General features: G+C 45.3%; 1 protein-coding gene across 1 annotated transcript in view; it reads right to left on the bottom strand.

Annotated features, from left to right (window-relative positions):
• ATP6V0E1 (ATPase H+ transporting V0 subunit e1) overlaps positions 1 to 17,031 on the bottom strand; it is a 203,031-nt gene extending 186,000 nt beyond the window's left edge. The window contains exons 1-2 of the mRNA XM_069244652.1: positions 16,848 to 17,031; positions 12,417 to 12,464 (exon numbers count right to left, since the gene is read on the bottom strand). Of these exons, the coding sequence (XP_069100753.1) occupies positions 12,417 to 12,464; positions 16,848 to 16,951 (152 nt within the window). The 5' untranslated portion in view covers positions 16,952 to 17,031. The remainder of the gene's footprint in view (positions 1 to 12,416; positions 12,465 to 16,847) is intronic.
• Between the last annotated feature and the right edge of the window lie 7,351 nt (positions 17,032 to 24,382).

Genomic DNA, 24,382 nt, shown 5'->3' with positions numbered 1-24,382 from the left:
TAAAACAAAAAACAAAAATAATCAAATGTCCTCTTGCTTGCCATGGGATAAGATGTTTTAGTGTGCGGGGAGAGCTGAAAGACTGTTAGCCCCTTCAGTTTGGGTGGGGGCATAACCAGGCCCATACTGGTTGGTAGCCACCACCCCACTATTTTCTTTTATTTTTTTATTCCCTGACATCTAGTAGACTTTCTATCCCCCCGGGTTGTGGATCAGTGGTAATTGCCCAATCTGCCCACTGGTGGGCAGAACAACTTTGGCCCCATTTATTTGGGGTGGGGGTATGGCCATACCCCCATAACCTCTTATTTTGAAAAGAAAAATAATATATTCTTCCCTGGTCTCTGGTGGGCTTTATGCCCCCCTTGCGGGCAGATGGGCCTTCCAAAATTAGGCCAATCTGCCCCAACGAAGGCAGTTATGGTCAACAGTAATGTGCCCCCACGGGAAGTGACCCTTGCCCAAGGGGCTGCCCCCCCAAACATAACACACATACACAAACACCAATTTATGGTGTCTTGGCCTAACAAAAATAGGCCGATCTACCCCGAAGGGTGGCAGAAATGGCCTAAATACAACTTGCCCCCCAGGGGAGCGACCCTTGCATATATATAGATCCCTGGTGTCTAGAGGTTTTGCCCTACCCCCCCACCCCCTCCCTGGGAGCGGCCCTTGCCAAAGGGGCCGCTCCCCTTATGCGTTAGTATATAAAAAAAAATTAACTATAACAGCTAAATCTCTATGGCTTTGTGCATGTAAAATCTGAATCCAACTATACCATCCCAGTAATCTGTTTTTTTAAGTGCATTTCTAAGGTTGTTGAATTTTATTTCCTAACTATAACGTTCCTGTAACCTTTGGGTTTTTTCAGTTAATTTCTTGTTTTTTTCTATTATTTTTTGTTTTACTCTAAGGTACGATGCCCATCCCAATGCATGGTGGAGGAAAGGAGGCCTGGACTGGCATTACCATCCATTGTCCACATTAGTGTCCCTGCTCCTGCATTACAGACCTGAGTGGCCGCTATTCTGCCGCTGCCCTTCCTTCCCACCAGTCCTGAACATTTAGCTTGCTACCCCATCCACCTCCTACTTACCCTCGGTTGTCATATTCCATGCACCAACCCATTGCCTCCTGCCCTGCCTGATGCGATTCTACCGCCCTCCATTTAGCTCGATGTTCCTGCCCACTCCTCCTGATCTCCGTTGCCCAATTCTATGCTCCCTCCTTTTGCCCACCATGTTCCACAGATCTGCCACTGCTCCTCCTATCTAGTCTGAGTGTTCTGTTGAGCTGCCACTGCACCTCCCACCTGCCTAGCATGGTCATATGGCTGCCACCTGTCCCTGCCAGCTCTACCCTGCCTGTCAGTTTCATGCCCCTAGCCCCTCCCTCCTGGTCTATTTTGCTGCTACTCCCTTCTGCTGTTCATGCTCCGTTGTGCTGCAACTGGTCCTCCAGTCTGCCCTGCATTATCTGTTGTAAAGTGCCTTCCCCTGCCCTCCCTTGCCTGTGTCCAGCGCTTATCCCTACCTTCTGTCCTCCATGGTCCTTTTGTGCATACCTCTGCCCGCTCACTCTTGCCCACCATGGCCATTGTGCTTCCGCCACCACTCCCTAGGGTGACCACCTGGCACTGAGGCAAATTCTGGACAGGACTCTAAAACATTCAGGACAAAGGGTCAAAATTCAGGACCACAATTCAGGACAAAGGGTCACAATTTAGAATAAAAATTCAAGAACAAACTTCAGTTTACAGACACACCCCAGAGAGCCCATGCCTCACTATGTTATCCGTGCATTTATTTACTCTTTTTTAACATAGCACTCTGTATTCACTCTGGTCTTTTTGTGGATTGCCTCCTGGTATGCTACATTCAGGTTTCACATTAGTTCCTTGTTCAGTAGGAAATTATTGCTCTTCAGCACTGTGTCAAGGCCACCACCCCTACCCAAACTTTCTTAAAGAGAACGTAACACCACCATTTTGATTATGTTTAAGGTAATTAACCTTATTCCAGTTTAAACTAATTGGACAAAAACATTGGTTGGGGTGAGCCCGCCCATGGACTTTCAACCTTAAAAAAAAAAAATTGGCTCACAGTACTAGAGTGTATGTCTGGGACTCTACATTTATCTCTCTCAGAACTGGGAGCCTGGACTACCAATCAAAGATAATAAAAGAGGAGGATTAAATCAAGATTAAAGGGGAGGTTGTTGCTATAGAACTTGTTAAATAAGAAAGAGAAGAACAAGGTGGGAGAATTTTAAAAAATCTGACAAGATGGTTTCACTAAGACTAATGGAAGGTATTGGGTACCTGGGGAGTGACCTCTGCAAACAGGAGAGAAACAGAAGAGGCACTGTCAAGTGGTTGAACAAGCAGCACTCAGCCACCTTGGCAAACTCTTCTGGGGCAATGGTCTTCTGTACGTGCTTGTGAAGGGTGAGCAGGGCCAGAGCCCTTACAAAGTTGTGCAAGGCAACTGCCCGCTTTGTCCAGGTCTTAAAATGGAGCAAAAGCCAAACTAGTGCTCTGGGTTATCTGTAAGTACACATAGAATCCTCAAAATATTTGAGATGTAAATTGCACAAACAAAATGTAAACATTTTAAAATGTAATCAATGTTTCTTTAACATATGGCACTGTTTCCCCCTTTATACAGAATTGGACCTCAGATTGAACTGGGAACCAGTTACCTTTCGATACCTAGTGATTAATATCTACCATACTCCCACTGATTTGCAGGATGGAAATCTCGGCAGAGCGTCACGTCCCTCAGAGCTCAGTTTGCTTCTTGGTCTTCTCTTCTGCTTTCTGTAGTGGGCCACGTGGCACTTGTGAAGATGGTGTGCTACCCCTATGATAGTATTATTTTGCAAACCTTCCCCGGCTCGTCCTTCTTTCGTTTTTCAGCCATGCCAGAGATACGACCTGGTCGCTCGGGCGCCATCGTGTAGCTCTTTCCACTGTAAAGCTACCCGGGTCTTCAGGTGGATTAGGCCTTCTGGACTTAGAATGCTATTGTTCAGCTGCACAAGTCCAATGGGTGGCTCGCTGGCCTTCTGCCCTCCCACCCTGCATGAGATTGGGGTTTATCCGGAAAGGCTTTTAAGGAGGGCTTACTGCACTGCTCATTGCTTCCTACTGACCATTCTACAGATCACCAATAGGGGTTATCATGCACAGCTTTTTCTTGCCTTGCTAGAACCTGTAAACTCACTGACACAAAGAAACCTGTGCTCCTGAACTACCTTTGCTAAGCCTTCGCACTCACACAGGATGGCGGTGCTCAGAGCAACTTCATCAGTGGCATGTTGCAGGTGTCTTAAAATTGGGGGATTTGTTTCTGGACTGCGAGCTACTTAATTTCTAAACCCTTGTGGCAGACTACCATCTTCACCCCGGGCAACTCCTTACTGACCACGACCTTAAAAAAATCATTAAATGCCCTGTTTCATGTCCGCAATCTAGCACTAACCCTACATGAGGTGTGGCAGAGGCTCTAAACTATAGGGACTGGTGGCAAACTGATAGAATGGGTGTACAGACCTTTCATGCAACATTGGGACCACTCCAGGTCGTCTTGTCATACTACCTGGGTGATTTATGAGGCCAAACCTCTGCAAGACACGGAATGGTCTAAAACACTGGACTTTCCCCACAAACTATCCCACGGATGTCACTTTAAGTACAATTTATAGAGCTTCCTCTGGAATATATTCTGCCTGCTACTTGCCATTGGCTTTGTGGTTTGCAACTCACATTTCTTTGCTTTCAATTTGCTGGCTTTATTTGTTTTAGGCTATGCAGCCTGAGATTGTCCCTTCCCTTATCCAAACCTTATTTGAAGTAATCTTCCGAGTGCTCCCCTTCTGTAAACAGACCTGTAAATCTTGTTCTTATCTCATCACGTTTGCTATGCATTCAAAGAACAAGGTCAAATGTCAGGCTCCACCTTCGGTGGGAGCTTAGTGTTTACTTTTCTTTCTCTGACTTCAAAGTGAGAGGTTTATGCGACAATCTTGCTGGATACTGGGGTTAGGAAATACATTTTTTACTCTCGTATGACAGCGTTTAAATAAACTGAACAACATATCAGAATTAGGAGTACAAATGAAGCACATTTTTGTTAATTCTGAACTGTGCTGGAAACAAATACCTTTGTATGATTAAAATAAATCACTGCATTAGGTGATGCAATTTCAGCACATCGTCTATGCACTGTATAGTTTTATTTGAAAAAACTGTATGTCTGTGCAATGCAATGGTCATTTCAATCAAAAACGTGTTGTCTGTAATGGCAGTATGTTTCCACTCCTCTCCACTCTCCGAACCATTCCACTATGCCACTACACTCCATGCTACTTCACACTACGCCTCTCTACTCTGTACCACTCTATTCTATGCCAATGCACTTTACACCTACCTACACCAATGTGCTCTGCGCCTCTGCATGCTATACCACTTCAGTCTAGGCAACACCAATCTAGCCTGCAACACTCAACTCTATGCTCTGCACTCTACATCAATAAACTGTATGTCACTAATCTACTCTATGCCACGGCACTCTATGCAACTCCACTCTACCCTGGACCTCTCCACTCTACGCCACTTCACTGTACTGTGAAACAATCTACTTTATGCCACTGAATTATATGCCTCTGCACTCTACCTTACACCTCTCCACTCTATGTCGCTGCACTCTACTCTGAAACAATCTATTCTACGCCACTGCACTCTACTTCAATGAAATGCACTATATGCCACTGCACTATACTCCATACTACCTCATTCTACACCAATACACTATAACACTCTACTCTGCATAACTCTACATCACTGCACTTTACAGCACTAGTCTGCTCTGCACCACGCTACACTACTCCACTAAGCACCACTATGCCACTCGAGTCTGCTCTGTACTCTATGCCACTGCACCACTCTACACTACTGCACTGTCACTGTTGTATGCCACTCTACTCTGCCCAACGCCACTGCACTCTATGCCAATGCACTCTAAACAACTGTACTGTATGCCACTGCCCTTTACTCTGCACCACTGTAATCTTCACCACTGCACAGACACTCTAGAACACTGCACTCTGCCACTGTACTCTACACCACTCTACTCTGTACTACTGCATCCTATGTCACTGTATTCTGGCACTGGACTCTACAGCACTATACTCTACGCTGCTGCAGTCTATGCCACATGAGTCTACTCTGCACTCTATTCCACTGCACCACCCTCCACTACTGCACTCTTCTGTATACCACTCTACTCCACTGTACTCCATGCTACTCTACTCCATACTGTTCCATACCACTGCACAATATGCCAATGCACTCCAAACTGCACTGTACGCCACTGCCCTCGACTCTGCACCACTGTACTCTATGCCACTGCTCTCTGCGCCACTCTAAACCACTGCACTGGCACTCTACTCTGCAATATTGCACTTTCAGCCACTGTACTCTACACCACTCTACTCTGTACTACTGCATTCTATGCCACTGCACTCTGCATCACTCCACTCTACACCACTCCTCTACTCTGTACTGCACCACTCTACTCTCCACTCAGTACCATTGCACCACTCTACATTACTGCACTCTATTGCATGCCCCTCTACTCCACTGCACTCTACTCTGCCCCAAGCCACTCAATACCACTGTGCTCTAAACCACGGGCACTACACCAATGCACTCTAAATAAGTTCACTGTACCCCACTGCGCTATACTTTACACCAGTGTGCTCAACGCCACTGCTCCTATGCCACTCTGCTCCACTATGCACTAACTTTTAGCCATGTTGAACAGCAGCCACTCTGGTGTATAACGTGGTTAAAACACAATGGCAAAGCCAATAACTCTGGCGTAGACAAGACCTATCTGCTTTGCCAATGTTTGTTAGTACTATGAGGTACTGAGGTCCCTGAAGGAACTGTGAATGTGCAAGACCTTTTTTTTTTTTTTTAAACATGTATTACACACATCAAAATATAGGCTGTTACAAAATTAGCAAATACATTTTGTTTAAATAAAAAAAAAATCCTTCTAAAATACAGATTTGAATAATATACAATTTATACCTTTTTTTTTTTTTTTTTTTTTTTTTTAATAACAGCCCAATAAAACTACACACTCCACAGCTCACCTTGGAACACCCTTTAAGTATCTCTCCAAAAGAAAACGTCTTTGTCATCAGAAAGCTTCAAGTGACTCCTTTGATTAAAGCCAATGCATGTTTCCATGCTCCTTTACGTTTGCAGATTTACCAGTTGCACACATTTGCATATTTTTTTAGGGAAGGAGACACCCTAGCAAGAAGGCCTTTCCTTATCTGGCTGCCCCTCCCTCCTTCAGAACACAAGAGACTCCCTGCCTTTCAATCCATCTGGGGAAACTGATCTAGCCTAATTACATGTTGTCCTTCAGGTGAAAGGCTAAAGTTAAGGACAAATGCTGTCCATTAAGCCTTTTATCACGGACAACAGACAAGAGGGCGAAATTACGGGAAGTCTGTCAAAATTATGGACGGGTGGTCACCCTACCCCTTCCACTTGCCATGCATGGTCTTCTGTGCTGCCATAGTCTCTCCCATCTGCCCTGTGCAGTCAGCCTGCTGCCCCTGACCCACTTCCACCTTCCCTCCATTGTCTGCGCCTATGACATTACAGCCTCACTGTTGCCCTCCAAGGTGTATTGCGATTCCAGTGCCCATCCCGCCTGTCCATCATAGTCAGCTGGCTGCTCCTGCAGCCTTATCCCCTGCCCTCCATTTTCCATGTGCAGGCCCCTGTTCCCTCCCTCCTGCCTTGTCTGGTCTGTTGTTGCGCCCCTCCTCCCTCCTGCCCTTCATGGTCCGTTGTGCTGCAACTGTCCCTCCTGTCTGTCCGTATGACCAGCCTGCAGCCCTTGCCTCTTTCCCCTATGCTCTGTTGTCCATGTGCATGGCCATGTCCCCTCCCTAGTGCTGTCATGGTCTGTTGTGCTGCACTGCCATCCCGCTTGCCCAAGTGGTACACTATGCTGTCACATACTGCCCTGTAAGGCTGGTTTGGTGTCCCTGCCCATCTCCCTCCAGCCCTCTGTTATCCAAGTCCATGTCTCTGCCCCACTCCTCCTGTCCCCAGTGATCCAATGCCATCATTTTTAGCTTGGTAATAGGGAGATTATGAAAAGGAAACCTAGTGAATTGTTCTTCTCCACTGACTTACATTAAAAAAAAAAAAAAAAAAGGGAAGAACATTATAGGCAGGCGACAGACAAAATAAAGCCCTTTTGGGCTTAAAAACATCAGTAGTCTCCTGCCTGAATCTGGTCTGTTGGTATGTATAGTTAGTTGTACTGCCCCTGCCTCTTCCTTCTGCCCTCAATGGTCTGTTTCATTGCCATGGCCTCTCGTCTGTCCTGAATGGTCGGTTTGTTGCCCCTGCCCACCCTTGCTACTGCCCTCCATGGTTCATTGTGAAACCATTGCCCCTACCACCTGCCCACTGTGGTCAACGTGTTACCGCTGCGCCTTCCTCCCTGCTTGCAATTATCCAAGTCTGTGCCCCTACCTCTGCCACACCACAGTATTCTGACGAACAACTAGATTGGTAACATTCAATGTTACAAAAGTGTGGCACACCCGACGTCCTCTTGATGTAATCAAAACTGTAATACTTAAAGCATTTCCTTTAGAAATTATAAAAATGAGAGGGTCTTAGTTCCACAGAAATTATGGTTAGTGCTCTAAAAAACTAAAATGAGGACATGTTGTCCGAGTTCCCAGATATTGACAAAGCACTTTTATATTATTTGCTATCTTTATTTTTTTAATCCAGTTGATCACTTGATTATATGTTTCACTTAGGGGAGATGATGCGGCATTACGGCCAGAGCTGCAGACCTAGCAAATGGGGAAGCTGGTTAAGTTTCAGCATCAGTTCGACATCCTGTGATCCTAGGCAAATCACTAAGGGCCAGATGTAGCAAAGGTTTTTACCCATTCTGTGTCTATGGGAGACAGTGTTTGTACACATGGCCCTTAATCTCCTCATGCCTAAAACCAAAATGAATGTGTCCTTGTGTAAAAACTAATGCTCATGTAAAGCACTCCAGTACCTTGGGGCCAGGTCTGTGCTATATAAAACTACAAGAAACAAAGAAATTAAATGTTTTGCACACTTCTGTCATTGGGCTATACCTGGACTACATTTGGTCCTTTTTTCTCTGGTGACCATCTTGGGAGACTCATTTGTTATTAAGCTCCCTAATGTCCTCATTTAATGCAGTATCCTCAGTAGAAAATGCTTTCAGTTGTTCACTTTGATTCCATCAAGATGGTTTTAAGATGTGTCACACTTTTGGCATACATTCAGAATGTTAGCACTCTATTTGCTCATTAGAACACTGCAAGCTGCTGATCACCAGGCAGTTAGCTGGCGGTCTGCTGCTGGTGCTGAAAGTGCATGTTTCAGCCTGCATGCCAGAATGTTTTCATGAAATATAAGAGAGAGATTTGAGAACCGACTTAAAACGTGTACAAATTTTTCTTTCTACAGCACGAACCATCCTTTCTATGACAAAATGAACCCCTTCACTTTGTTATTTTCTAAATTAAATGTTTTATGGTTTACCAGTTTGATTCAATCAAGATGGCTTCAGGTGTGTCACAAATTTGTCATAAGTAAGACTGTTAGCACTCTAGTTGTTCTTTATAACACCCTGGGAGGCTGCAGTAGAACCCAAGGAAATCAACTGACAAACTGCTCCTGTTGGAAGTTAATGTTTTAAAAGACTTAATTCTCACTCAGCTGAGAAAGATAGTGTAAATTTACAGAAAAGTGCTCTCATTTTAGCTTCTGGAGCACCTTCCATAACCTCTATGGGAAAATCATGAGAAACCAGTTCTCTCAGACATGATTCATGAAATCCTATCAGGGTAAAATCACCTTAGAACACACCACAATGCCTAAAGTTAGTATGGTACCATCAACAAATGATTTATATTGTAACTAAAATGTGTTATCAGCCTTTATATGTTCTCCTTTTTGCGGCCCTCAAAACCTTACATTCACTACAATGCATTTCAAAGGGTTGCTATCATATATACTGGCTCCAACATGGCTGCCAACATTTCCTGGTTTAAGTGCTGATAGTTATACAGATCTCACCATGAAAGCTGTGCTTACGCTCCACCCAGATATACAAAAGTTTGGATTTTCTTTAATATCTTGAAAACTGAGCGGACTTACACCAAATAACAACAAGCATTTGCAATGCAATCAGTCTCGAATTTGTGAAAGTTACAGCATTTAGTGTTGAAAATGGCATTTTTTTTTTTTACTTTTATTTTGCCAAAAGTAATGCCTTTTGGACAAATACACACCACAGAAAATTCATAGAGAGAAAGAAAGCCCTTGGAATGAAAAGTCTCAAATTTCAATGCTGTTTTCAAATCAAAACTTTGAACTGTGGAGTGTACGAGTTTTAAACTTATGTTAAGGTGTATCTCATATTAGCAAAACAATTTTGTCACCTTCACAACATAGGTTTTATAAGCTTTTGTCTCTGCGTACTGTTTAAACACAAGTTGCCTAAGATACCCAAAGGGCTGCTTTTTCAGGAGATTTACCAGAACTGCTTGGCAGCGGCTTCAGAACTATTTGAAACTTGAAAGGATTGTGGGAAGCGGCAAAACAGTGGACCTCCGAAAGCTCCTATAGGCGTGGTACACACCTATGTCTAGTTCATCACACTACCTTTACCACTCTTTGTGGAAATGTTTGCAATGCACACATCTGTAAATGCCCACCTGGTGCCGGGTCCAGAGGTGCAGCCATAAAGGAACGGCCTGCTGTACCATGCGCTTCCAACCTCGGGAACATGATACACCTTTGTGGCTTAAGAGGACGAATCCAGCACCAACAGTCTCAAATGGTGCAGCGCTAGCCCAACCTTAGACACTAGAACGAAGCGGGACGGGAGACAAAGCCAATATGAGCGTAAAATGGAGACTTGACACGAGTAATCCAGTGTATTAACAACTGTAGGCACCTTCAAAACAACAAATATGAAGTACTCTAATGTTTAATCGATCATGTCCCTTAAGGGTCTTCTGGCAAAGGGCAATAACCCTACGTACACAAGTCACTTTACTAAGTGTCTAACCATTTTTTTTAAAAAACACATCTTATAAATAGATGTCCAGACCTAACAACCTAAATTGAGAACCTTTTTGCAGGTAATTTATTTTATTGCAGTCACTTTAGGAGCATAAAAACGTCTTCTATAGATGGCTTTTGTGTTCTATGATGTGATGTACCGACATTGTACGTTGTGGCGCAAAACTAATAGCCACCTGGAAAAGTATACAAAACGATGGATATTTTAAAAGAGGCCGACATTATCAAACTCAAAAGTAGCTGCTACAGTTACTTGAGGTGCGGTAAAAGCATGAAATAGAGAGGAAAACAGCAAATCGTAAGAGAACCGAAACAGACAATATAGCTATCCAACAAAACAGTCAAAAGTATGTCGCAAAGTATGGGTTAAAATGCTGCCTGCAAGTCAGCAAAATTCAACTGTAAGTGAGACTGTAAACAGATCCAGAGAACAAACGTTTAACTAGTAACACCATTTCCATAAACTTTGTTTCACATAATTATGTTGAAAAACGTTATGCTAATTTGCAAGTGACACAACCCACCAAGTAAAACAGAGATACGCAAACATCATACACGTATGAATCCTCGATAGAATTAGTATGCAGACATGTCCGTCTGTAAGTGGAGGCCTTTCACGAGGAGAAGAAATCACCATCCGTTCAATAACCAGCCAGACAAAAGACAGCTGGAAACAATCAATTCCAATACCTCTGATCGAGTTTGTGCTGCATGAAACTTCAAAGCGCCTTGGTGTGTGTTGCGAAGGGGAGAGACAAAAGAAAAAAGTAGAATGCCCATATTGGCAATCGTGCAATAATCCCTGTAACAGGGTCAGTCTACAAGGTGGCAACAAACCAGCCTCAAGACGGGATAAACGTAAAGTATTTATCAACAACATCAAGGGATTTTTGAAAGGCGGGCCTAGGAACAAATGAAAAAGATGGGTGCGAGATGGGCGTGTTAAAGCCCACAGAACAGATGACTTGTCGAGAAGAGAAGAGAAGAGAAGAGAAGAGCAGCACTTGAGTGCTGCTATGTTTGACCTAAAAAGGGCACTCTCTGGACCAAAACCCACCTTCCTGCCACATTTGGTGTAATTCCGTCCAGCGGCAGGCGTGTCTAAAGACTCTCTAGGAATTGCCATGGGAAATGCACTTTTCTGGCCCATTCTCCCTTTTCTCGGCCCCCACTTGACGGATCATTCCAAAACTTTCCATTCACAACAAGAACCTAGAGGGCACTTTTTAAAAGAAAACCAAAAAAATTGTGAAGTTTCGTCAAATGGTACCAAAGATTTGGACAAGTTAAAATACGCTGCCTCTACGGAAACTAGGTCCTAACTATAACCACCTACTGGCGACCACCAGTATATATATATACACACATACATGCACACACAAACTTACATAAATTCGGTGTAATACATTTTTTGTAAGCTTTAAATTAGGTGTTCTGACTGATACCACTCAGATCACAGAACTGCAGGAGCTAGAAAAATTTGTTCAATAAGACATTACATATTAAGCTACAAAAAATTATATTTACAGCCCCTTCACCCAACGTAATGTTCTGTACACTGGAATATCATTTAAACAATACTGGGACCACATATCTGAAAATTAAAACTGTTACAACTACTGTACTAAATCTAGGTTCTACACCTTTGTGTTTGGAATAATCTGGTATACACAATCACCGGAATACAATCCGAGCTCACAATTCAGTGTGAGCAATGTGTGCAGGGTTTAAAGCTACAACTGCATACATGTGAAGTTACTGTGTGGGTAAACATTACTTGAAATGTTTTATACTTCCATAACTGCAGCTCAAAGCTTGCTTTTGAAATGCTACGCATCAATTTGTGTTAAATCGGGTAAAGGCATTGAAGACAACAATTCAAGGACGGTAATCAGACAGAAAAACAAGGTATTGAGACCTCAAAATGACTTAATGTCAATGCCAGTAACTCAGTCAGTCCTTCTAGTTTCTCTGCATTCCAGTTCTTGCTATGTTTACATGTATACATGATAAATCCAGGATTATTTGTTGCGTGAAGCACAAAAAAAACCACAGAACTGCTGGACCTACTAAGTTGCGGTATGGGACAACAGGAGGTTTCTTCGGTATAAATGTGTTGTCAGAAGGTATAATAAAAACATTTAAGTGAACAAATATCTCATCTGACACACCAGAAAAAGTGGGCGACAAGGATATCAGACCAATCTGAATTAGAAGAGGTAAAGTTTACACTTACAAGAGATAACAGCAAACGGCACACGTCACTAGCATTGTATTGATGACTCTGGAACAAAAGAAAAAATACAAAATAAACAGGTGCGGCTTAACTGCATGCCAAGATTTGTTGCTAAAACATCTTGAGATAACGCCGAGATAAAGGAACGCTTTAATGTGTGAGACGTCAGCGGGTACACTCTCTGAATGTCAATATGTCCCAATGCTAGAATGTTTTAATGTAAAATTATACCTTGAGGGTTCACGACAACCCAAAACTAGGGTAAAGGGAAAAAGAGCCCTTCACTTTCCAAAAATACACCACGGAAATTAACACAGGAGGAGTTTTAAATCTCTTTACTGTATGAGCTATAGCGTCTGCTGCAAACATCCTTCATGTGACCCTGCCTGCTTAGGGGAGAGGTAGAGTGCTTACTAGCAGAGACATCTGCAATCCCCCCCATCCTTCCCACCAAAAAAGTTCCATCAAAACGCATGCACGACTAACAAAGTTATCCCTTAAGAGCTTAACACGTCAGTTTCTTATGGAAGTGAAGTTTCGTTTATAGCTTTTGCATCGACACTGTGGCTTATACCAATCAATCGTAGATTGCACATTCCCTTCGTTTGTTATACACCAAAACAACTTTTCATACAGTTGAAAGCCATGCTTGTTTAATAACCACACAATCTTACTAGAAAACATCTCAATCCAAATACATGCAGTACACCAAAGCATTAACTTCTGACCTACTAAAAAGGTGAAGTAGATTTTGCCGATTTAAACAAAATACATTACGAAACTGCAGTAGCCTCATGTCCAAATACTCAATAAAAAGTCACATTTAATTGGAACCAGTTCATCTGCTATACTACTGTCATACTTTGACTATCTGTTATTCTGGAATTCCCCTTCTTCAGGGGAAAAACATTTAGTAAATTCACTGGCACACAAATAAAATCCAATTCGCAAGTTACAATTGGAAGAATGCTGTATCCTTTGTCATGATTTTTTTTTTTTTTTTGGTGTTTAAAGATATGTTCAGTGAGGGAGGAAACAGCACATTCTACCAATTTACAGTGTGCCATCAGAAAAATAGTGAAATATCACTGAGAAGGCCAATATGCACAGATAACTCCAGAGGCATTTAAAAAAACAAACCTAACGGGACGTTGGCTTCCGTGGCACTGCATTCATACCTCCAAGTGTATAACTGTTGCAGTTAAATTAAGGTTCAGCGATTTGTTTTCAGATCACCCAAAGATGGAGGTGTGCCCTCATTTGAGTGTCAATCTTTCCTCCAATCTAACATTTCTACAGTACTTTCGGGAAAGGTTTGGAAATACAGTATACTGCAGCACAGGCCCATTTTCACCGTCTAAGAAAACAGGGGTCTCATGACACAGCTGAAGACGGCAAGCCAAAGTCCCTTGGTTTTACATCGTGCCTCGTCAGAGAACCAAGGTGCAAGCCTGTGGTAGTAGTAATAGTTGTAAGATTGTTTCTTCCTCCATGTTGCAAGAAACCAGTAAGCAAAAAGTTTCAAAATAAGACTCGTACTAGTAATTAACTTACTTTTTACTGTGCCCTATTTAGTTTCTTTGTTGGTGAGGGAAGCAATACGAGGTAGCACCTTTGCCAGTCATTCTGGACCAGCTTCCTTTGCTGAGGGGTATGTCAAGAAACTGCTGTTCGAAACATCTTCCACCATTACTTGATCTCACTAACATAATGTGTGTCTCAGTTGAGCGCACATTGACATTCAACGCTCTACAAAAAAGCTGATTGAACGTTAAAAGTTTGCCATTCTCCAAAGCAGCAGGATAAACAAGGGCAATGCTTTTTATCTAGATTGTTTGCAAAATGTGGGCTCTTCACAACGTATATAATAGCCAGAAAGATAATGCGTTGTATTTCTTATCTGGAAGCTCTATAAAGAGGCTACGCTTACGGCGTGTTTAAGTATTTAGATGCATTTGGGATGTCATCAAGAACTATTCTGCCCGGCAAATTAAGACTGTCGATTTAATAGACCGCCAGTTAAATAAACATACCAAAATAAGATGGTCACCCTCTGCTTAAAAAAATAAATACAAAATAAAAACCCTCATCGGTGAGAAAAGGGTTTTAAAGGTTTATAGCAAGAAGACCAGAATGCTGATAATATGCAAAATACAAAGCTGTGTCATGTGAAATAAAAAAAAATGCACTTCCAGGTTCAGTTACAGCGTGAATCACACAGCCGATAAACAACTAAAGGAAAGAAGAAATGCAGAAGGATTCAACTGAAGGTCGTACCTTACTCCCTTTAACCTTGAGTTATTTTCTTAACTGTAAACATGTTTAAACCAATAATACAGCCACAACGAATTGCAACATTAACACGTATGGCATTCGAGAATATTGTCCTTTTTTCACAAATAACACTTTATGGGCAAGTTGAGACTGTATAGAAGAGCACTGTTGCAATGTAAAATGTAATTTCCCCATTTTTACACGGAAACGGGTCATGTGCTGAAGAAGAAATGAGCACAGATATGCAAGACACTGCGAAAACAGAGAGTAAACTGAAATGGATCATTAAAGGAAATTAGGAATCTACTCGAGGTCTTAAAGGGTGTAGCTGCGTGGAAAATAGTTAGTGATAGTTTGCGGGTGACGTGTCGGTACTCAGCCATTGTTTTAACAAAAACAATAACCGCAAAGTTTTCAAATGTTGCTCAGGTTACAAAGATATCGTATTTTCAAAAGGCAAATACAGTTATCGCACCGGCTGTGAAAATCTGTGCACCAAGCCTGTCACAGAGCATAAAACTGGCAAAAATTACTTATTACAGAATAACGTGTAATGTGTTGTCACAGTTTTGATCAAAAATAACTAAGGGTTAATGAGCCTGCTGGAAAGCATTGGGTGTAGCCCACAGGGGTTATGCTCTATGTAGGATAGCTCAGTTTGGGGAGTGTGTTTGCGGCAGAAACTACAACACTCGGACTTTACATCTTATTATAGGGACTGATGTACTAAGCCCTTTTGCAATTCGCAAAATCACACAGTTTGCGACTGCATGTGCGCCATTTTTAATGTGCCTTCAAGGAGGTGTTGATTTATCTGCAGAGACCAAAGGGTCCTCTACCCTTTGCTAATCCGGGTGGAAGAGGCAAAGGAAGTAGGCAGTGGCCCAGGAGACCACTGCCCGCTCCTCGTTAAGTTTCCCAAAACTTTTTTTTTTTTTTTTAAGCAGCACCAGTTCGTTTAAGGAACACGTGCCTCTGAAGTTTGTCGTTTTGGAATCCTACCACAGGTATGGTGGTTCGGTGTCTCTTGCAGGCCACCAAAGTTATGACTGCAACCAATCATATGGGGATGCAAACTACAATATGGTTAACATGAATTAGGCAGGCCATTGTGCGAACTCTTGTTATTCTCTGGACAGATATATTAATGCATAGGTCGGTACGCAAAATATGATTCCATTCGCAAAATGTAGGTGTCCACTTTTTTTTTTTTAAATTGAATAATAGTATATCTGGCCTCCAATTATGCACGTATTTGCCAATGATCTATTTTCGTCATATTCGGTCTTACCTTTATGTGTAATCTTTCCTGTCAACTTTACCTCTACTACGTCAATCTTGACGTGTGAAACACGCTGTCAGATAAATAGGGTCTAAAAGTACTACACCCAGAACTACAAAAATGAAACAAAAAGTATACTTAAATTAACAGCTGATAATGTGCCTCCAACAGTTCAAGATGCCACCCCCTCTCTCTTTGCAGGGGGTCATTTACACTCAAAGGTCCCGAACACGATTCAAAATCTATTCTATATCCCTGTAAACTCTTTCTGCTAAACATGCTCGCATTTCCAGACCACCTTCTCCCCAACCACCCAACTCACAAACCTTACCCACAGTTCCCTGTACAGGTTTCAGCGTGATCGCCCACCTCTCAAGACACCCTTCCGCAAATAACCGCCAGATTCTCCCGGTTATATCAGTTTAGCCGCCATTCATTCACTACTTTATCGGTTCCTACGGATCACCCACTACGCACGAACACGAAACTTACCGTGCCCCATTTTAAACCATGGCAGACTTGCATGCAGTTACCGCCACAGTGCCCTCCTTCACTATTAACCGCCACAAGCCGTCTGCTTCACATACATTCCTCGGTTCTTCAAATAATCTCCAACATGACATTGCTGCACATCACATCATCCCGACTCCTCAGCCCCCTTCCACAACTGTTGGTTTAAACTCAGGCAAAGCCTCGCTCAAGGCAGTCAAACACTGACACTTGCTTCAAGAATTGTGATCCTCAACCCCATACAGGCTCTGATTTGACCCTATAGCCCTCACAACCCTCTTCGCGATTCCTGCCTTCTTCCACCCATCCAATGTCGCCTAACTCTCGTAAAACGTCGCTCAGGCCTCAGCTTTCGTATCACTCACCCCCGGTTTGGACCCTTGGGGATGAACCATGGCAGCACGGCACCCACCACTCCCCAAAAAACACTCATGACGATAATAGGCACTGTCAGCCCTGGGTACGCCATGTCCACAGCCTTCACCGACACCACAGAGACTGACGCACACCGGTTTACGGGGACCGGAACCAGTGCGAGCTGCCGGCGTCACGTGACCAGGTCTCGTCACCTGACTCAATCTGCGACAGAACGATGAACGAAAGATGCATCGCAAACACTAGAACGGAACTTCAAAATCAACGCTCTGCCATTTTGCGTGTAGGAAAAACCTGCTTAAAGCACAAACATTGGCAAAGCCGATATGACTTTGTAAGTTGTGTTTTAGCGATGTTGAACTGCCGCTCTACATTGCAGCATGGCTAAATGTCAGCCTTGCCAAAGTTCTGGTCCAGGTTTTTTCTTTGAATTCTGTGTCTTGTAACAGTGCTTACTTCATTTTAAAACAGAATAAGTCCCACAATTCAAAGGAAATGATAAAAAAGTTAGGAAAAAGTGTTTGTGTTTTTTTTCAGAAGAGAGGAGATGGACGAGGAAATGTAAAGGGCAAGCAAAACAACATAATGCAGGAGTGGCGGGGATGGACGGCGCAAGTAAAACAACAAAATTCACGAGGTGTAGGAGAGTTGGTGCAAGCAACACCAAGGAAATGCGGGATGTAGTGGGAGAGACGTAGACTAGCAATAGCTGAATGTGGGAGGTGTAGGAAGCTGGCTTAGTGTGTGGTGGACACCTATGGTGTTTGCACCTTATACCAGGTCCAGGCAACCCCAATTAGTTAGTGAGACAGTCTCTAGGAAGCCAGGGCTTTCTAGTGTTAGCTGTGGTGAGCAATCAGGAATTATATAGGAGGAGTGTAAAGCACTTGCAATACCACAGTAGTCACACAGTAACTTATCACACATGGAAGGAACCACACAGCGTTGCAAAAATAAAGGTACTTTATTACAGTAACACTGAACTAGATTACCTATAGTCAGTCCCCTAACTGAAGGTAAGTGCACACTCTATATATATATATATATATATATATATATATATATATATATATATACGGTAAGTATCAGGAATTAGCATAAAAAAACAACAAGCATTGGCAAGAAATAGCAGAAAATAGCCCTATAGCTGGGGCCAACCCATATACTAAAATAGTGGAATGCAAAGTTAGGTTCCCCCATCCAAGGATGTGGAATAATTAGAAGGGACCTGGGAGAACTCGAGACCCCCAACAGTTGAGTACCTAGGTGACCCCCAGCGACCAGGAGAGTAGAGGTAAGTCACCTGATCTTCCCAAAGACTAACAAGGGGACTTGGAAAAGGAAGATTGGAAAACTAGGACCAGTCCAGTGGATCCCAATGGAGGATTCCTGAAGAAGAGGACCTGCAAGAGAAGGGGACAGAATCCAGACCACGCAGGGGTGTCCAGGTGGGGCAGGAGCCACTACCCACCATTCTGTGGATGAAGATCCAGGTTGACGAGGGAAGATGAAGATCAGCTGTGGAGCATAGGAGCTGCAGGGAGGTCCTCGGAGTCAGACAGATGGTGTTCCACGCCGGTTGCCAGGTCGCAGATGGTCAGTGTTCAGGAGGACCACCAACAAGACTTGGCAAATACAAATCTGGGCAGAAGATTTGCAGCTAAGAAGAGGACCAGCAAAGTCCAGGGGACTAAACCCTTGGAGGGGAGTCCGGGCTGACCCTCAGCAGTCAGAAGAGTAGGGAGAAGCACTCGTAACCCCCACAGGCAACTCACTTGCAGCAGGCACAGTAAGTGTCAGTGAGGCCCAGTCAGCACACCAGGAGAGGTATCCCACGTCACTGGAGCAGCAGAAGAAAGACTGTCCTTGCAAGGATGAAGCGCTGGAAGCCGAGGCTACTTGGAGCCTGAAGATATTTGGAGCAGGAGTCAACAACTTTTGGTTGTTGTAAGAGTCGCTTGCACAGGTGTACTGTCCTGGACAAGGGCTCAACATCTCCCAAGTTGGAAAGAGAGCAGAGAGTACCAAGTGGACCACTCAAAGCCACCACCTGTGTTGGATGATCCACGCAGTTCCTGTGGAGTGCAGATCTCAGCAGCCGGACGTCTTTGCCTTAGGTGCCTGCGGATGCAGGGGAGTGACTCCTTCACTCCAAGGGAGATTCCTTCTTGCTTCTTGGGTGCAGCTGGTCTTGCCAACCCCAGAGGATGCACAGCCGGGAAAATGTTGCAATTTCTGGAAGGAGCCAAAGAAACAATGTTGCAAGACGAGGTCATCTTGTGAGTTGCAGGCTTGATTGGTTCCTGTGAAGTCCAGCAGAAGTTCCGGTGGCCAGGAGCAGAATAAGTCAATGCAGAGGAGTCCTGGTGGAGTCTTACATGCAGAATCTGGGGACCCACCGCAAGGGAGTCCCTAAGTAGCCCTAACCAGAGCTTGCTCACTCTGCAGGGTGACCACCTATCAGAGGGAGTCACTGACGTCAGTCACCTGTCCTGACCAACCAGATGCTCTCAGGGGCCTTTGCACATCTTCTTTTCAAGATGGAGGAGCTTTGGGCACCACCCCTGGGGTAGTGATGGACAGGGGAGTGGTCACTCCCTTTCCCTCTGTGTGGTTTTGCACCAGAGCAGGGGCCGTGGGTCCCTGGACTGGTGCAAACTGGATTATGCAAGGAGGGCACCTAATGTGACCTTCAAAGCAAACCAGTGGCTTGGGGAGGCTACCCCTCCTCAGCCTTGTAACACCTATTTCCAAGGAAAAGGGTGTCATCCCCTCTCCCACAGGAAATCCTTTGTTCTGCCTTCGCTTGCTTGATCTGGGCAAGCAGCAGGAGGTCAGAAATCTGTCTAATGGGCTGCAGCAGTATGGGCTGCCTGCAAACCTTGAAGACTGGTAGGAGCGATACTGGGGGGTGTTGGGGGGGTCTTCTAAGGAGCCTCTCAGAGTGCATGAAATAACGCCACCAATACTGCCATTAGTATTGGGGCATGATTCTGACACATTTAATACCAAACATGCCTAGGTTCGGAGTTACCATTATGAAGCTGGACCACCTGTGGCCAGTACAAGGGTAAAATAGCTTTCCGCACTTACGAAGTCCAGTGTATTGGAACTGGAGATCATAGGGCCACCTATGCTCATGCAGGGGTGCCCTCACACACTGGAACCTGCACCCTGTCCTCTGGGCTAGGAGGGCCTCCCATAGGGGTGACCAGCAGTGAGAGTGTTCATGCACCTTTTCATGCAGGCTGCAATGGCAGGCCTGTAGACACAGTTTGCATGGGCTGCCATGGGTGGCATAATGCATGCTGTAGCCTATGGGGGACCCCTGGTGTACTAATAACCTGGGTACGTAAGTACCATATATTAGGGACTTACAGGGGTACACCAGTATGCCAATTGTGGGGTGTAAAGGGTACCAAAGAAACCACATTTAGAGGAGAGAGCCCAATCACTGGAGCCCTGGTTAGCAGGTTCCCAGTGAAAACAGTCTAAGCCAGTGGTCTCCAAACTTTCTACTGCCGCGCTCCCCCAGTTGCAAAAAGAGCCATGATTGGGGTAACAAATCTTTATTGCTCTTCTCATGCACTGCGTAACTAGCCCGCTTACATCACAGACTTTTAACCCGCAAAGGCGGGCGCAGAGTCGGCCTGACCATTCAACATTAGTGGCGAGGGGTGCGGCCATATATCCCCCTCCTCGGGGACCACATCATGGGGCCGCCTTGGTGCAGTCAACAGTACATTCCTCCCCAACTTAAAATGAAAACAGAACACCGGGGGCAAAGTGCCGCCCGCAAAACAAAACTAACATTCAAACACACTGGAACGTTAACCCAGCACGCAGCAGAATACCAAAGATACACAAACAGAGAGAATCACTTTTAGTCTGTCATATAATCAGCACATTTCTTGGATGTGAATTGTAGCTTCCAGTGCCAGATCTTCCTGACAGCAATTCATGGGTCCGCCCCCATCCAAGCGTACCTCCTCCATTGGATCCCGGGTCCGAGCTGCAGGAGCAATGGGAGATCCGTATGAGAGTGGTTGCTCTGACACCACCCCGCCATATTGCAAGGGGCACGTCTGCAATGGGGAGCCAGGTGGGGGTAGTCAGCGTACTCTGTGTTGCTCTGAGATCCATCGCTCAGAGAACTAGCCTCGCTGTCTCATGAGGGGGCAGAAGAGGAGAATCTCTTAAACTGGGATAGATTCCTTGTGACCCTCTCACGACCTTTCTCAGCAGTTACCATTGTCCCTTTAACGGCAGTCACTGGGCAAAGTTCACCCTTGAAAGGTAGCTGGAACTTTTTCTGGGGTGATGGTCTTTGACCAGCATAGTGTCTCCTACTCGGATGGTGTTATTCCATGCTCTCCGCTTCCTTGAGGCGTAGTTGTTATTTTGGGACCTCTGTTCCATTAGTCGGTTGGGGCCCTTGTGTGGGCGATCCACAAAGGGTGGTGTGGGATGGCATCAGTCACTGCTCTCCCAAAGCATAGCTGGCTCAGGGTGACCCAGTGGTGGCATGGGGCGTGTCCCTGTACTCACAGAGAAAGGTGGGCAGGGCGCTCTCAATGTTCTGCTCTTCCGCTATGGCTATGCGGATGATCTTAGACAGTGTATTCACAAAAACCTTTCTACTTCGCCATTGGCTTGGGGCCACCTTGGTGTGACTCACAGGGGTTAGTGTTCTGAAACTTTAGAAAGTCAGACCATTCATGATTGTTAAACTGGGGCCCATTCTCTGTGTGGATCTCACTGAAAAGGCCGTGGGTGGCCATAATTTTCTCAATCTTTGGGACTACCACTGATGCTATTGTGATACCGTAATCTCCGCTTTGAGGTATCTGGAGTAGTCATCAACCACTACTAGCATGTGGGATCCGCCGGGAAGACTTACAAAGTCAGTACTGACTCTTTGCCACAGTGCTGTGGGGCCGTCCTTGGTGATGACCAGTGCTGAGGGTCAGATGATCCTCATGCTTGACAGACAATACACCCCTTAACCACATCTTCCACTTGATGGTCCAGGCCTGGGGACCAAACCTTGCTCTGGCGTCGGTTCTTTGATTTTACGATTCCTCTGTGGGCCCCACGTGCTAATAAAATGGCCTGATGCCTCAGGCACATGGGTTTCACAGGGCAGAGGCCTCACAGCAGACAGCCTTTTTCATTCACAGAGAGCTTCACAGAGAGCTTGTAGCGGGCATGGTATAAAGCTTGTAGTGTGGTTTTGGCCTCATTAGTGTGGAAGGCCACTGGGTGTTATAAAGGTCACCAGTCGCAACATCGAATGGCCTCCATGGCTATTCGTAAACAGTCATCCTGACCGGTGGCTTCCACTACTGAAAGAGGTATGGGTAGCGGGCTCACTCAATCCAATACCAGCCTGCCATACTCTTCCATTTCTCGAGCTTCTTCCGCCTCCTGAATTGTGGATAGGCATGCAGTCTTGCAGCTGTAATATCCACTTTTCTACCTTTGGTGGCAGCTTGGATGGCGACCCTTTAAAGAGGGAGGAGCAGCTTGTGGTCTGAAACCACAGTGAGTACCTTGCCATACAGATATAGGTGGAAGTGCCAACACCCCAGTGGATGGCAATGGTCTCCCGCTCTATCTGGGAGTATTGCTGTTCTGTGGGTGCCAGCGTTCTTCTGGCATACACAATAGGTGCCCCCTCCCCACTGTCTTGCCACTTGGCCACTTGGCCACTACTGTGCCAAGCCCAGTTGGACAAGCGTCAACATCTAGCTGAGATTACTGTTGAGGATCAAAGTATGCCAAGGTGGTATTGGCTGTGAGGGCATCCTTTGTATTCTGAAAAGCGCATTCTTGGTCTTGGCTCCACACCCATCGGTGGTTGGCTTTGGTCAAGTCCCGCTATGGGCTGGTGAGATCAGATAAGTTCCTCATAAAACGTCTACAATACGTGACTATGCCCAGGAAGCTTCTGACTCTGGACACAGAGGTCGGGGTAGGGGCCTCCTGAATGTCTTTTACTTTGGTGAGGTCTGGGCCAATTCCTTGATCTGAAAATGTTTACCCAAAAAGCAAATGTCCCTCTTCACGAAAATACATTTTTTGCAGTGTAAGGTCAATCCGACTTCCCAAAGCCTCATGAACACCGCATGTAGGTGAGCCAGTTCACTTTTGAGTGTGGAGGCATGAACCAAAATGTCATCACTGACGTTTAGGACTCCTGAGAGACCCTGCAGGACCTCCTTGATGGTGTGCTGGAACACTTCAGTGGTGCTGGAAATGCCAACATTCAAACAGGTGTACCTCCAGAGGGCTGTGTGGGTAGAAAAAGTGGTTATGGGATAGGAGTCCGGGTGCAGCATGATCTGGTGATAGCCGGACCAGAGGTCCATTTTGGAGAACCATTTGAAGCCGGGGTTTGTTCCATGTGTGCAGCCTAATCCTTCGACAGCTCCTTTGAGCGACCCAGTGTGAGGATGTCCCTCATGTTCTTGCTCGGTTCTTGCAAGATGCTCTCTCAGAGTTTTGAGGAGGCCGATGGATAAACTGAGCTCTCACCTCGTCATCTTTGTCCAGTAAGGTGCAGGTGCTGGCCAACTCCATTAAATGTGCCTAGAAGACACCTACAGACTTGGCCAGTTTCTGGCGTGCTTGGTGCAGTAAGAACCTAGGTGCAGAAGTAGTGGTCGCTTTCTTTCATCCTTTACTTCCAGAGCTTCAAAGTAGGTCTCGAGGCGCTCAACCCAGGCCTTTCAGCTGGCTGCCTGGGTGGGGGGCAGTGATGGTGAAAGGTTTGATGGCTAAGATGCTGGACATTGCTGGAGGCGGAGATGCAGGCAGGGCTGCTTGTAGTAATATAATGGTGGGCTACGTTGGGTGACCAAAACATTTTCTGGTGCCTTGCCCCTTCTGAGCTGTGTGAGGTGCAATTTGTGTCTCCTGTTGTTTTTCTATTATCTTGTGGGTGATTGCTTGCTAATGGGGATGGCTTGCTCCCTTCCTCCTTTTGACTAGACAGTAGTACCCCACCTGAGCTCTGTGCCCTCCTTATTTGTGCAGGTGCTGAGCACTGTGGAGGCCATTTGAGACTTGGGCTATTTGGTGTCCTCTCATAACATGTGCACAGTACCTGGTAGGAGTCGTGGGATGACAGGCAGGGTGGAGCACACTTGTTGGGCCTGAGCACGTGGCAGGCTCAGCCAGTGTAGGGCTCAGGAAAGACGAGGTAGAGGAAACTCTGGGGTATGGTGCATGCTCACGGGTGAGTCCCTCCTGGGATGATGGACTGCAGAGTGCAGTGGGAGTGCTGGGGGAGGTTTTCAGGCCCTAACGGAGCCACATAGTAGTAGGCTCAGATTCTGAGGATCCCTGGTGGACGGCACCACACCTGGAGCACTCTGGTGAAACAGCGTGGAGTATCTGCTGGGCAGCGAGGCAGGTGAGGATGCGGCCTGGCCCTCCTCATCGCCAGGGTAAAGTTGGGCCCCAGGAACCACTCTTTACTGCTCATTCATGCACTGCGTTACTAGACCGCTTACGTCACAGG

The sequence above is a fragment of the Pleurodeles waltl genome, chromosome 7 (genome assembly GCF_031143425.1).
Source record: "Pleurodeles waltl isolate 20211129_DDA chromosome 7, aPleWal1.hap1.20221129, whole genome shotgun sequence".
Classification (NCBI taxonomy): domain Eukaryota; kingdom Metazoa; phylum Chordata; class Amphibia; order Caudata; family Salamandridae; genus Pleurodeles; species Pleurodeles waltl.
Note: the sequence above shows the minus strand (reverse complement) of the source record. Positions and strands in the feature narration are given on the sequence as shown.